The 15,939-nt window shown below is 40.5% G+C and overlaps 1 protein-coding gene across 1 annotated transcript in view; it reads left to right on the top strand.

The window, feature by feature from the left end:
- The window catches only part of CCDC148 (coiled-coil domain containing 148), a 231,019-nt gene extending 215,302 nt beyond the window's left edge, over nucleotides 1–15,717 (top strand). The window contains exons 13-15 of the mRNA XM_034654599.1: nucleotides 9,120–9,237; nucleotides 11,628–11,768; nucleotides 15,489–15,717. Of these exons, the coding sequence (XP_034510490.1) occupies nucleotides 9,120–9,237; nucleotides 11,628–11,768; nucleotides 15,489–15,635 (406 nt within the window). The 3' untranslated portion in view covers nucleotides 15,636–15,717. The remainder of the gene's footprint in view (nucleotides 1–9,119; nucleotides 9,238–11,627; nucleotides 11,769–15,488) is intronic.
- The last annotated feature ends 222 nt before the right edge of the window (nucleotides 15,718–15,939 follow it).

Genomic DNA, 15,939 nt, shown 5'->3' with positions numbered 1-15,939 from the left:
TAAAATGGTTATAGCTAATAATCCCAAATGTTGTGACCTCAGACAGGTTTAATTGTATAAAAGATTTTCTTGACTCCAAGAAGTTGTATTGTTCAAAGTTATACATTCTATGATTTCTAAGTAGTTGAAATGATTAACCCTGATATAAATATTTCAGGTTAAAATTGTTGCAGCCATATTTTGAGGGGTTAAGCAATGGGAACTCAATTCTCTGCCTTTGGGTTAGAGCAACCCTAAAATAACTAAGTAGAGGGGCACCTGCATGGCTCAGTGGGTTGAGCATCTGCCTTTAGCTCGGGTCACGATCCCAGGGTCCTGGAATCGAGCCCTGCATCGAGCTCCCTGCTCAGTGGAGAGCCTGCTTCTCCCTCTCCCCCTGCTTGAGCTCTCCCTCTGTCAAGCAGATAAATAAAATCTTTAAAAATAAAAAAAATAAAACCAGACTAGACTAGGTGGAATCTTAGCCCTCTCAACTCTAAGGGGATGCGGGGAGGCATTCCAGACTTCTCACAGGCATGTGCAATTTGGTTTGTTCCCAAGATTTTTTGTGAAAAAACTATGCCAAGCTCGGATGCCCATTAAAGCAGATACTCCATATGTAACTATCAGTGTGATGTAGTGACACTTGAGAGATTTGTCTGAAACCAATTGTGATATCACATAAAGACAAAATAAAAGATCGGAGTATTTGGGGGGTTGAAGGAGGTGGAGGCTACAGATACCGATGCCTGGATTGTAGCAGGAGTCAGATTTCCCAGGAGATGTTTTTAAATGAAGAAGAGGATTCATGTTGGAACCTTGGGTGGACAGATGAAGAGGAGCCAGTAAAAGAGAAGGAGGAAAAGCAGAGGGGTAGGAGGTCCATTTCAAGGAGGGGGTCATTAGGCTTTGTGGACGGGCTGTTGGAGGAACTCTAAAAAAATCTGGGTTTACATTTTGGAGTCCCTGGTGATATTGGGGAGAATGGTTTCCAGAGAGTGGAGGAGGTAGACTGCATGGGTTTTGGATTAAATGAGAAGTGAAGAACTGGTGACAGAAAGTATAGCTTTTTCATTTAAAAAATTTTGCAGTGAAGGGTAAATGAAAAAGAGGATGGCAGTTGAAAAGAGATTCAGAGTTGGGAGACATATTTTTCCCCATTTGAAGAAGTTGGCTTACGGCCTTTCCAGTAAAGTAGAAGGGGAGGTTCTTTGCTAAGACGGAGAATGTTAAGCAGCTGGTGTAAATACAATTAATCTGGAGGAGAGTGGAATGTCCAGGTAAAGTTTGACCTTATAAATACATAATAAATTCAGCAAAGACTTGGAGCTGGGAATCGCAGGGCATATGTGAAAAGAAAAGAAGATAGTAGTGATAATACCCTTCCAAACATAGACCCAGGGATCCACAGCTGGAAAGAGAATGAGGTAAATAAAGTCTGTGTCTCATAACCTGGGGGCAGGGGGAAGGGAAGAGTAGGAGAGTAAATTTCATGAGGGAAGATCCAGCTTCCTGTCTGGCACATAGAACACAGTTTAAATAGATCATTGGAAAAATGGAAAGCCTGGTGAGCTAAAGGAGCAGAATGAGTAAGGGTGAATGACGAGAATATAAGAAACACAGGCAGTTAGCAGGAAGTCCACCCCTAGAGTTGTGCGGTCTTATCAATATCAGAGTCAGAACAGAATTCCTCAGTTTAAGATTTTGGTAGGGAACAGTTCTAGGTGATGCCAAGCTCCAAGTTGGGTCAAAAGAATGAGTTGTTGGAGCAGCGGAGAAGTGAACGCTGTTGAGGCTCAAGGGACTGGAAGGGTGGAGTTTTGAGTAACCCTCAGTAAATGTTGGCAGTGATGTGGGCAGTTAGTAGTTGATTCCAAGAATCCTGTCAGAAAGAGGATGGTATAACTCCAAGGTCAATGGATAAAGCTTTTCTAGAATTGGTGCCAGAGAGCCAGGAAAATGCCAGCCTTCTCCTTCCATGATTTTAAAGGGGAGCAATAGGAGTACTGTCACCTGGGAAGCACTGGTTTTCAATTAAGAAAAACTATTAAAAGGAGCAACCAAGAGTGAAGTGGGATGGGGTTCTATGCTCCAGTGAAGGGAATATTTCATCACTTTGTTTAGACTGGCTAGTGCGTGATCATAGAAAAGACAGACTTTTATTCTTGTTTTTAATTCTTTATAGAAGGTGCACCTTCTTGAAATGCTATTAGAAAGGAGTGTTCTAGGCAAATTTTAAGGGTATAAAAGGATTACTGAAATCTAGAAGGAAAGGGTTAGGAAAGGGTCAACAAGAGGAGGGTAAATAAATTGTGGTAGAAATGTCTTTCTACAGTGCTGTGGGGAAAGAGCTGATATGATATTTGAAACATCCTTTCAGTAACCCTCTCCCCACATCTTATCCTGTATTCAACTCTGGATTCCCAGGCTTCAGTCCTTGTTTCACAGCTGTTTCTATGTCCATACTTCTAACTCAAGTGAAGTCAGACAGCTAGGTTGAAATTGCTCACAACAAACCGGAAAATGCACTTCACTCTCTTTCGTGGGTTTTCACTTCCAGTGTGGAATATATCCACCCCCTCGGAACTACATGAGTTATTCCCAAAGGAAGTGGCTCATACATCCTTTTTAAGGCTCAAATACTTTCAAGTTATTTCTTCCCTCTTTGATTTTACTGAGTATCTTTAAATATCTCTGGTAGCCTATCTCCCAGCTTTGTCCATTGGAGAGAAAGGAATCGGTTCAGCAGCAGCCATTCGTGCAACTACTCATCACTGACACTGACCCAAGACTGAGAGGGCCACTGTGATTGGAGGAACCTGTCATTTGCGTGTGTTAGCGTTATAGAGGGGGAGGTGAGGCTGAAGGATTCTGCTCTTGAAGTCAGTAGCACCAAAGCAGGTATTTCTAGTTTGGATCAGTCCTGAGGCATATACCTGTGCTGTTTGGCACATGCAAACAGAAAGCAGCTCTGTCTGTGTAGTAATTTATACCTTGTTTTGTCTTGATAACAATAGGCAGCATCCCTCTAATCTGAATATTTATACCCCAATTCTCAAAATGTAGTTCTCAGTCCTCCAGAATCAGCGTTACCTGGAAACGTCTTATAAATGAAGTGACCCCACTTCATTACTACTGAATCAGAAACTGGAGGTGGTCGAGTGGTCTGAGCTTTCACAAGCCCTCCAAGTGATTCTGATGTTAGCTCAAGTTAGGGAACCAATGGGCTAGGTGGTGTTGGCTCTCAGGCCTGGCTGCACATTAGAATCATCTGGGGGGACTTTTTACAAAATACCAACGCTTGAGCCCCACCAGCACACCACCAGAATCTGATGTGATTAGTTTGTCGTGGGACTTGGCATCAAAACTTCTTATAAGTTTCAGTGATTCTAATGATTGTCATAGTTGAAAACCATCATTCTATAGCAATATAAGAAGGGGTTAATTTAAGACTTTGTGATAAACTTAAAAATTTATTAAGAACAATCTTATGTATTTTATTAGAATGTTACTTTAGGCATGCTTATAAAAAACTACAAATACTGTAAGATTTAGGAGGGCAGGGATCTTTTTTGTTGAGTTTTAATTCTTCCCTATCATATGCTAAGCTCTGGGGACAGTGCTTGGCAAATAATAGGTGCTCAGATAGCTATATGTTGACTAACTGAATCAATCAATCAAAGAATAGAGTTCCCATAAGAACTTGTCTTTACACCTCACAAAGGAATCAGTAAGCATTCTGAGCTGGAAGAATAGGCTCTGTTTGGGGCTGGCATGGGTTCATCTCTTGGGTCTGTGGATACTCTGTGAAACCTCTTTGTTCTTGCCCCACGCCTCTCTGTACCAGGATGTCATTGCCTTGTATCAGGATTCACATTCTATTTGCAGAAATTGGTCTCTGCTTATGCCCTTAACCAGAATCCCAACTGAGTCGAGTCTCGTTGCCCATATCGTTTGAAACATCCAGTGAACATCTGATGACATCCAGTTATGTTATTTTCCTCCTTTTCCCTGAGCTGGCTTCGCCTCCTTCTCCCCCATCCCCCCCATCCACCTTTTGCCAGGTGCTGCCACCTGGGCTGTCTGTGTTTCGATCCGCGGATTCTTCCCTGTTGGGCTACCCTATGGCTAATAGAGGGGTTTCTCTCCACTTGGTGGGCAGAAAGACTTTCTGAGTGGGTCTGAGCCACAAATGGATTTCCCAGCAGGCAGGAACAGGCACGGCACGCTGCTGCTCCAATGCCTCTGGCAGCAACACCTCTGGCAGGTGCCTGTTTAGAGTTCCCGTTCAATAGTGAGTGAGCCACGTGACCTCAACACTAAGTAGCAAGTTTGCGTATAAACTGCCTTTAATTCAGTAGGGCAGATGACTTCCCTGAAACATTTCAGAGGGAGTTCAATACTGGTTACAGTACCCTAATTAAGACATGTCTTTATGTTGTTTTATTTACTGCCTAAGCTTTTTTCTTGTTTTAATTGTAGATCCTGCCACTGTCAGCTACCAACCCCCTTGGTTGCTGTGGTTTGTTTGTAGTGAAATTACCTGCAGCTCCAGACAGGAGGGAGGTCGAGGTTTAGTACTTGGTATTTTGCCCAGTTTTCACTGAAGGGAAAGGATGCGGCTACACGGTGTTTCCAAGCCATCTGCATTTGTCCATTCATCTCTTAGAGTGCAGTACGCACAAAACAGTCTGCTGAACCTACTTCCATTCTCCATTTCTACACGAAAGCTTCCTGTCCCTTCAACTACTCAGGCCTGGAGGCTTGACCAAAATCCTTTCCAGGTTATTGTTAATGCCGGGCCTGTTTTTGCAGCAGCTGTTGCTTTTGAACAATATGATGCCTCTCCTCCCCCCATGAGAAGTTGAAAATGCCCATTTTGCAACACTTCCAACCTCTGTAGACTCAGAGAGCATAAAACGGACTGAGAGGTGGACCTAGGACTCCTGTTTGGGAATTCCGTGCACAACTGAAAGACTATTGAGTTTAGCCACTTCCTGACATTGACTTTCATAGCAACAGTTTAATTTGGAGAAAATCTGCTACCTCAAATAGCTAAAGGTATTTATGTGGAAAATTTTCCAAATGATTGACTTTACTGTGTTGCTCTTTTCTTTCCCCATGAATATGTGAGTATTTGGCTTTCTCCCAGGAGTTTTTCTGCATCACTTCTCTTTAGGCAAAGAAGTTTCTATCCAGCCTGGGAGAAGAAAGAGGCACCAAGAGTTTCCCCTTTTATAGGGAATCATTTGAGTTTAAACCATAGCATCTGTATAAATGAAGAATTTGAGTGTGTTGCCTGTTTACTTAAATTTTCCATGGCAAATCCTCAAGGTGGCCAGAGTAATCCTGTTCATCACTTTGGAGCCAACACAAGTGTGGTGGGCTGCTCGGTCACTGCAGCGTCCCCTATTTCTCTCCTCCCCATGGCGGCGCCAGTCTTGCTGAAGGGTTTGTCTTCACTCCTTCACCCACCTCCACCTCGTGGGCTCCACGAATTCTTCAGCCACCTCTCTTCTGACTGCTCTTGCCAAGATCACCAATGACTCCCTCCTATTTAGACCAGTGACCATTTGATGTTATATCAGATCTTGCTGTAGCATTTGACATTGTTAATGCCATTTTCCTTCCATGCTTTGGCACCATTTCTCCTCCATCTCCTAGACAGTTTCCTCTTCTGTCCCTTTCCTAAATGTTTCCTAGGCAATCACTCCTAGACCTACTTTTCTTACTGCTCCATACTCTCTTCCTGATTGATTCCATCTGCTCCATGGCTTTGATTCCATTCTGTTGATAACAGTCCCTCATCTATGTCTTCAGCCCAGATCTGTGAAGGCTAATCTGTGTTCAAACTGAACCTAATTTCCTTCTTTCCCCTGTTTATCTAAGTTCCCAGTTGCAGTGAGGGGCACTGTCGCTCATTGTGCAAGAAAGAAAACTTAACTCTTTTCTCTATCTCTTCTGCTCCCCATAAAATAAACTAACAATTACAATTTATTCTATTTCCTACATAAATTTTAAATCCATGTCTTCTCCTTCAGTATCTCCTCAATATCTACCTCCTACCAGTTCCCTCAGTTAGGAAACCATCAACTTGCCTGTGGATACCCCTCCCTGGTCTTGACTCTTTACAATCCCTGTCCATATTATTACAGGAGAGGTTTTTCCAATCCCCACATTTCCCTGATCAAAGCCCTCATGCTTGCAAAGCCCCATTCTGGCCTCTCATGCCTCTCTAGCCTCGGCTCTCGGCACTCCTCACTTTGCATTTTTCACTTTTGGTCATCCCCCAAATATTTTTCAGCTCTTCAAAAATATTGTGCTCTCTCACCTCTGGGTCTTCATATGTTATTTTTCTCTGCCTGGAACATTCTTTTCTTTCCCCCTCTGCTCCTTTTCAGGTTTGAAATTCAGAGCACTTCCTTGAATGTCCCAAGTCTGCAAAGGTGCCTCTCCCAAGGCCTATGTCCCATAGCCTCTTCAGAGCAAGGGCCCCCCCCCCTTTATCAAAACTGTCTGGGTCTTTGTATCCCCGCTAGATTATCAGTTCTGTGAGAACAGAAGCGTGGATCCTGTGTTAAAATGGCATCTCCAGTACCTGGCACAGTGGTTGATGCAGAACAGGTGCTCAGTAAACATTTGTTGAATGAATGAGTGAGCCTCAGAGTAAACCGTGAGCCAGGCTGCTTGAGACACCGGTTCAAATGCCTGGCTCTCGCTTGCAACTTCTTCCTCACTAGCCCAGCTCCCCTAACTAGAACGACTATTACTTTTCCACAGCAGGCAAAACTTTGTTGCAGACAAAGCAACCTATATATCTCAAAGGAAGAGAAACTTTTCAAAGGTTCTGAGAATTAGCATATGGTAATTATCAAATCCCAGGATATCTTTTAATTGAACCTTCACAGTAGTAACTTGTACTCAGTACATAAATTGAGTGGAACCTCATTAGGGAGGTTGTGTCATGCCTTAGTGAAAATGGAGAGAATGAGCAATAGCTTCCCATGACATGGAGGTCTTGCAGAAAGGGAGCAATCTAGTTCGTGGCTTCTTTTGTCTGTGTATCTGATCACTGACTCCTGATATGGGAGATGAGGAGGAGGACAGCCACGGCCATCAGAGGAGTTTAGGATTTGCCTTCTAAATCCCACGGTGGGTTTTGTACTCGGCAAGGGTCTACTGCATGCTTCCCTCCTTTGCTCTCCTGTGCTGCTGCGGCTGCAGTGTCAGCTTCGGAGCAGCCTGGTTTTAAAGAATTCTTCCTCCCCAGGAGCAAGTCTTCCTGAAGGAACCAGGTGACTGCCAGGCTCAGCCTGCCGGTACTTCCCTGGGCTTCTTTCATTCACTCACTCTGGTCATGACACAGCTTCAAGTGCCTTACTCTGTTCCAGCCACCTTGGACTCTTCCTTTCTCAGGACTGTGACCAGTAAGGCAAGCAGGGTGCCTAGAGGGCAAAACTTAAAAATTGCCCGCTCTTAGATGCCAACCCTACATCTGCACGGGCCTGAGTGTGAGTGCCTTTCTTGACTCACCCTTGGCCTGGCTCTGTCTGCCAGGAAGGCCAGCCTCCCCTCCACCACCATGTCTCTCTGAAAGCTAATCCTTGAGACCCAGCTCAGATGCTGCCTCCTCCCTAAAGCTCTTGCTGAAGCCTCCCAGACTTTCCCACAACCCAGCAAATCCCAGTGGACCTTGTTTATACCTCTCTGAAGGCAGTGCATACCTTGACTAGTTCTTAGGCCTGTCTTTTTGTCTCTATATGAAACTACAAACTTCTAAGGGCTATCTTTTTCTCAATGTGCTTGGAATATTTAGCACAGGGAAGCATACAGCAGGCATTCATGTCAGTGAGATGAGTGGCGCAATCAAGGGGAGAAGTGCAAGAGAATTGTGGCTAATAGCAGGGGTTTGGGAGGGTCAAGGTCAGCGTGAGATCTGGGGTCAGTCTGCCTGGGTTTGATCTCTGGCTCTGCTACTTGCTGCGTGTGAGAACATGGACAAGTTACATCACCAGTCTATACCTCCATTTCTTTGTCTTTAAAATGGGATCAACACTGTTACCCCAACATCAGGTTGTGGTGACGTCTAAATGAGCTAAAACACATAAAGCACGTAGCAACAGACTTGATGCATAGTGAACAGCTACCTCAGTAAACCTCAAGATCCAGAATTAAACGGGTCTAGTCAGGGTACATCTATGGAAAATGCAGGAATACACGCTAAGGGCAAAGCACATTTGTGACTGATGTCTTAAAGGAAGTTAAATCTAAACCGTCAATAATGGAAGACAGAGGCAATGGCCTTACACTCCCTTGAGGACCCAAGTGCTTACTTTTTTTAGAAAAGACAAATCTCATCCCTATAATTCAATAGAAGAGTGGCTTGGGCGAGAAGATGGGAAGGGAGGTTCTCTAAAAAGAGGCAGCGAAGAAGGGTTGAGTGAACTTGGACATCTTGAAATGTGCTCTGGCTTAGTATCTGCTGATTTTAAGGAGAATGGAAACATAATGCTAAGGGAAAATCGTGTTTTTGCTGCCATCTACAGTCAAAGTGCAATTTTTAAACTTATCACGCACACACATACACACACACACATCCAAAAACGGCTTTCTTGAAAAAATGAGTGATAGTATAGATAAAGTTTGGTTTAAGTTCTAGTAATTGGGCATACTATTATAGCATTTTATTAACTACTCTTTCTAAAAGTATGTGTGTTTAACTAGTAACATAGCCTTTTTAACATCTCAAATTGTGTTAAAACTCCTCTTAAGAAAACTGCTGGAATAATCACTCAGAAGTGAGACTGTCGTCTGTTGGGTCACATTAGCTGCAGCTGTGGCACGCGACAGACAGTTTGAGAGTCAATACAATAATTTCAGTGAAGAAAGAGATGGATTGGATTTTCCCTACGGTTTCCTGCCCACGATCTGCAGTTCTCTGGTTCTTAGAATTATTGTATATTGCATTTTATGACAGTGTGTTTCATTGTGTGGCTGTGAGAAATCAACCAAAAGCAAGTAAAAACAAATTATGACCGTAATGTCACCTCTGACATGCCTCCTGTCGCTATGCTCCCATCCCTATAATTTCCATAATTATGATGATATTTTCCCAACATCCATGTGCATTATTTTTAAAGGGTTAAATATAGACAAGAATTACTGGAAAAGCGTTTGATGGAGAAAAAAGAAGTGGCCCTTCAAGAAGCTCATGAAGAAGAAGAGAGAGAGAGGCGGCTAGAAGCCCTTAGGAAACAGGTGTTTTTAATTTGGAAATTTTCATGGGTGGTTTCTAAGTGTCCTTCATAGCATTATTAGTAGGCTTAGTTTGTACCCTCTGTGATATAAAGTGTAACTTTTCCAAATTGGGACACTGGTCTTCATTCCTGGGAGCAATTAGATTTATGTTGAACGATTTCCAGTTCCAATAACTTCATCAGCACCTTTCAAAAAGCTCTCCCAAGATTTAAATGCATCCATATCCAGTTTATTAGCTGAAGAGTATCCATTTATAGGAGTGAAACTCTGCATCTGCCAGAAGGATTTTATGCTCCCAAAAAACCTGGTGCAGCTAGAGCCGGGTAATCCTCTTTGGGGTAGAATACCCTGTAGTCAGCAAACATGTGAAAAAGCACTTTTCAAAACTACTGTGTGTTTTTTTTTTTTTGGTGAGAGAATTAAAGCCTCCCATTGCTTTGCCTAGTAAAAGTAGGCAAAAGTTTTTGAAGTAGACAGTAGATGGCAAAAGCAGGAATTCAAGTGTTTGAGAAATGTGATAAAATAGTTTTGCTTGGTAATTTTTCAGAGGTTTTGATCTGGAAGTAATTAGTGCAACTCACAGGGCTCCAAAGTCCGTTGACACCATGTCCTGGCTGATAGGAAATGACTATCTGATTTCCCTTCCCTGTCGGTGGAGGCAACAGGGAATCTTGGATAAGCACTTGGCCTCTGGTGTCCTTCAAACCTGTACAACCTGGTTCGCTCCTTATTGGCAGAGGGAACTTAGATCTTTTACTTAACTTCCCTAAGCTTCGTTTCCTCCTCTAAAAGATGGGACCAATCATAGTACCTGCCTCATAGGTTTACAGTAATGTATGTTCACATTTTAAAAATAATACTAGGTATAAAGCCATCTTCTAAATGGTCTTAGGTTTTGTCCCATTTTGTCCCATGATGTCTGCATTATTCCTATTTTATAGAAGAGGAAGCTGAGGAGGCACAGGGGTTCCCCAACGTCACACAGCTAGTAACTGTCAAGACTGGATTCAAACCAAGGTCTAGTTAAATGGCATAGTTTTGAGGAAGTGTAAATGCATACAACTATTATGTCATCTTTTTTGATAAAATAGATGACGGAAGTAAATTCAAAGCATGGGAATGTAAGTCCTGGTCATCCTAGATTCAACAAAAATTAAATTATTCAATCATTAGCAAATAATTACATACCATGGCCTTCTGGAGACAAAACTTTAATGTCACTATTACTAAACACATTCTTGTTTACAATATAACTTTGATAACTACAGTCCATATGAGTACAATTCTTTCCATCTACGAACTCTTTGAAAGAGGAAATATCTATGCCCATTACCTGTAATCAGTGTTTAGAACTATAGTATAAGACATTTTGGCTAGGAAACCTATAATAATTAAAGTACATTCAACCCCCAGTTATGTCATTATAGTTTCTAAATGGCATTAAAAATGCCATTTTCTTAATGCTAATTCTTGACTTTAGGAATTAACAGCAAGTGTTACTAATGGTGCATATAATTTACAAAATTAGTGGCTTCTTTTCATTAGGATACAGGTTTGAATGATTTCAATTATCATAAAGGACAAGGGCATTTAGGTTAAAATGACTCTGCAGTTTTTCAGTAGAAGGGGAATAATGGTTTACAACAATCCCTGGAAATCTAGTTGCTTGGTGGTTGGTTTATTATTATTATTATTATTATTATTATTATTATTATTATTATGTTATGTTAGTCATCATACAGTACATCATTAGTTTTTGATGTAGTGTTCCATGATTCATTGTTTGTGTATAACACCCAGTGCCCCATGTAATACATGCCCTCCTTAATACCGATTACCAGGCTAACCTTTCCCCCCACCTGAAAATCTAGTTGCTTAACACAATTGGATTCACCCATCTTGCCCAATAATGCCAACACAACTCAACTTTATCCATGAATAATATATGCTAGATTGAGCTTGATCAGATTAAACTTTCTAGAAAGCTTCATGGGGTTGTTACCATGGCCATATAGTGCTAGTGGTTAAAAGTTGACGTTTTTTACTTTTGGTTACTTTTAAGGTAGTTCAATATGTTGGTTTTCTAGATCAGATTTCCTGTGACTTGGTACCAGAAAGATAAATTTTTATCTAAATTTAATCATAACTGTAATTATTCAATCAGTAGCAAACAATATATATCATGGCCTTTTAACATGTTTTGTTTTTAAACCATTAACTCCTTTGTGGATCTCTAGGACTGGCTGGTTTAATATTCTATCTGCCCTTCCTTCTTAGGTTTTATCTTCATTAAAGTTAGGAAATTTTATTAGACATTAAACATTAATAGTGTTCCCCAGAAGTAGTTAGCTTGTATCTTAATCCAAGTAGCAGTGTTTTTCTTCTTTTAGGTTGCTATTGTCGCTCACTTTGACCCTGTTAGAATGATGTCAGATACAACAGCATCAAAAGCAAGGATGGGTATTGGAATTGAAGAAGAATTTATTCTTCAAAAGCCACTATTTACATTGAATACATACAATGAATACCAGGTAATTATGGAAATTAGCATGACTGATGCAAAGCCATGATGATAAGATTTATGGAAGTGTGTATTTTGGGTTTCAGATTATTTTCAATATTTACATTTGAATGCCACATGGATTAGCATAATTTTTACTGCTAAATGATACACAATTACTGTCCGATTCTTAAGATTATAAAATAGTTGATAGATGACCATGGAACAGTTTATCTGAACATATTAAGAATCTGTCACTGAAAATTATTTTTTTAATTTACATTTTTACATTAAAAATTTTTTAAAACTTATAAATTTTACTTTAAAGTTGTGTTAATACTGTATTTTGTTTAAATGTTTCTCTATCATTTGGAAATTGTTTAAATTCATAATGTAAGTCCTATTAAAGCAGCAACTGATGATACTGATAAGACAAAGCAGAGGGAAACTTTCAGAAATTAAAATGAATTGAAGATAATACATCAGAGCTAATGATAAAAGAAAACATTTTCTGTGGAAAACTATTAAGGTGTTATTTAACCATTTCCGGGAACTTCTGACTTCTTTTAGTCTGTTACTGAGAAGGGATTTTTAAAAGTCTTTTTGGATGGATGGATGGAAGGCAGGGAGGGAGGACAGGTGAATGAATGGATATCACTGAAATTAAGGGAGAAAGTTTTCCCTAGCTTGTTAATTTTACAAATCTAAGAGAAACTAAATATTTAATTATTTAAAAAATAAGAGACTTCATCCATTCACCCACTGACAAATAAATCGAGTGTGCCTTTTTGTGAACAACTCACTTATTAATTGGACACATATTTATGGAACATACTCTGTATCTGGCACTGTGGAGTTGCCAGGGCTACATCCTAAACAAGATGGACTTGGTCTCTTGGAGGAAGTGAGCATGGAGCTGGGTTGGGAGGGAAAGTAGCCTGTATGGAAATAATGCTCCCGGGGTGAGACTGCCTCCGCAGTGGAAGCCTAAGGGCTGCAGTGGTAAGGAGAAGGCAACCAATGGAAACACTGGGTAGGGAAGTCAGACAAAGTGTCAAAGAGGAAACCAAACTACGTATTAGTCGAGGATTCTTAGCAGCAGTAACAAAATTTATTCCAAGTGATTTAAACTAAAAACAAAAAAATAGGTGGGGAGGAGGGGTGGGGTGAAAGGAGAGGGATTCCTTATAAGGATGTAAGTGTATCTCCAGAAGCCAAAGCAGGGAGGGCAGCTGGGGTTGGCAAAGAATTGGTCAGAAACTGGAAAACTCTAGGGTACCTGGGCTGAGGCAATAAAGGGTTCACCAAGCAGAAGAGGGTGAAAAGGAGCCCTTACACTTTACAGTGTAAAGTACGTGGCAAGGGTGGGTGCTGGGAGATGAGATTGGAAACATAGGTTAGGGTCAGACTGAAAAGTATAGTAGCTCTTGCTTGCTAAGACATTATCCTGTGAGCACAGGTGAGGCTCAGAACCAGGTGAATTATATAATCATATATGTTTTAGCAACATGTCCTGGATGGAAAATGGGTGGGTTTGGGGGTCAGATCCTTTTCAGATGGCAGAGCCCTCAAAAACATGGGAGGGAGGGGCATGAATGGCTCTGTCTGAGAGGAGGGTGTAATGATTCTAAGCTAAGCAGCAAGTGATACTGAGTAAAGCCTGCCTTTTGGGTTCAAATCCACATCCGCTATTTACTGGCTATGTGAGCTTGTGTAAGCTATTAACATCTTTATGTCTTGTTTACTTCATTTGTAAAATAATAACTTACAAGGTTCTTATGAGGATTAGGAGAATAAATGTCAATTGCCTAAGATATTGCCTGGCACCTAGAAGTAATTCAGTAAATTATAATCATTAGCTGTGGCTGCCATTAACCATATACGAATACAGAAGTAAAAACAGACTTAGGGGGAGAGAGAGTTTGTTTTGTTCCCATTGTGTTTAGGGTGAAGATGTCTAGAACACATTTACAAGAAACTGATTGGCTGTTTCTGGGGAGGTGAGTTGGGGAAATGGAGGTGAGCTTTCGAGGGAGATCTCCATTTCACTTGATATCTATTTTAAAAATAGGATAATGAGACATTTTAAAACTCACAAACCAGAAGCTGAGAAGACAGGTGAATCCAGGAGATAATTAGGGAACACACAGGTGAAGCATGAATTGTTGGAAGTGGATGAGGGAGACCACGGAGACTATATCTGGAAGAGGAGAAACTAGGTATAAGGCTCAACTACGTTGCTTCTCAGACACAAATATCTGTATTTTCAACTTGTATGCATCATTGCCTCTCACCTGTACCTCATCAGTTGCCAGATTCTCTTGATTCTTCCCTTCATGGTGTTTCTGACAGTTCTCTCTTCCCTGCTACCAGCCAAGTTTAGGCATTTATTACTTCATGCATAGACCACTGTAGTTGACTGCTACTCCAGTGTTCTACCCAAACTGCTCTGGTCCCAAATTGACCCATTTCATCTCTGTATTTGCATGTGCCTTCCTTTCCTGATCTATCTCTTTTCCTCCCTGCTCTGATTCGTAGAATAGGATGGACATTACAGTTAGCTCAAGTGCTACTGATTATCTGAGGTCATCCTAGTCTCACCTGCACCAGGAGACGTTTCTCTGTGTTCTATGATTCTTGGAACATCAGTCACATGTGCCATGAGCTGTAGTTATCTGTATACATTCTTATTACCTCTGTTACCTTAGGAGATTCTTGAAGGAGGGGCTGCTTTCAACAGTATTATCCCATCCTCTAGGTGGACTTCATGTCCATGTAAAATGCCTCATTAGGTAAAATCCAAATGTGGCTACCTTATCATAGCAAACAGCGTCTGTTGACATTTAATATTCATAGAAGAAGGGGAAGAGGAAAAAGGCCCAATCAACTATAAATGAAAATAGAAATGGAGCTACTCATATTTCAGTTCCCACTTAGAATCACACTGGTGGAAACACTTTCTAATTCTGCTTGAAGTAGAAATCCAGCCTTGAAAGGAGAGTTCGATTGATTTTTTTTGTTTTTGTTTTTAAAGTAGGGGCCATGTGTTTAAAAATAATTTACATATTGCTGAATGATGGAGAAATTAGAATGTTTGCGTAAAGACCAATGCACAAGGTTGTGGTTTAGATTTATTTTAAACAATGATTGTCTATATTTTCTGATTCTAGCTATGAATAATGCATCAATGATAGTACTGAAAGTAAGCTTTTTTCAACCCATCTTTTAATAATTTAACTGTGTTATATTTTGACTAATCTAGTATGATATTCCCTATACCTTATGTTGGAAACTACAAATACACTGGAAAATGATATTGTCAAGAAGATTTGGACATTTTCTTTTCTTTTTAAGATTTATTTATTTGAGAGACAGAGAGAGAGAGAGCATGAATGAGCCCAGGCAGGAAGAAGGGCAGAGGCAGAGGGAGAGGGAGAAAGAGAATCCACAAGCCGACTCCCTGGCTGAATGTGGAGCCCAACTCGGGGCTCTATCCCAAGACCCTGAGATTATGACCTGAGCCAAAATCAAGAGTTGGCCCCTTAACCGACTGAGCCACCCAGGTGCCCTTGGACATTTTCAGTAAAAAAAAAACCCCAAACCCAACAGAATGTAGTCACTATATATACCAAGTTTATAGTCATCTACCCAGAAAAAAAATTAAACAGCTTGAGGAAATATGGAACTAAATGATGAAATGTAATTTAGTTCAATGAATTGCTACTTATTTAAATGTATTTTATTTCTACAGATAATTTCTGACCCTAGACTCCGTTTTGAGTTAGCACTTCGAGAAGCTGGACTTCATAAAACATTTTATGCCAAAGAGATACTACCAAAAATCAGCCCTCAAAAACCTCCAAGAAAGGACATGGAGTCTACTGTATTTAAAATCTAGAGTTCATCTGCAAATCCTAGTATATGTAAACAAGATTTTTCTTTGAAAACATTTATATGGATAACAATTACTACTTCATAAAAAACTTTTTAAATATCAGACATGGAAATCAAAGCATTCATTAAAACAACTTTGTCTTTTATGACTCTCAGAATTTCATGCACTATTTCCCATATCTTGTTATGTCTAATAGTACTAAATTCAACAAGACTATGAAACATAATTATGGCACATATGATACATGTATTATCATTTAGTAAATTGCATATTGGAGATTGCATTATCTCATGAAAAGAGTTCAAAA

This window comes from Ailuropoda melanoleuca, chromosome 2, assembly GCF_002007445.2.
Source record: "Ailuropoda melanoleuca isolate Jingjing chromosome 2, ASM200744v2, whole genome shotgun sequence".
In the NCBI taxonomy this organism is placed as follows: domain Eukaryota; kingdom Metazoa; phylum Chordata; class Mammalia; order Carnivora; family Ursidae; genus Ailuropoda; species Ailuropoda melanoleuca.
This window is presented reverse-complemented; position numbering and strand designations above follow the sequence as displayed.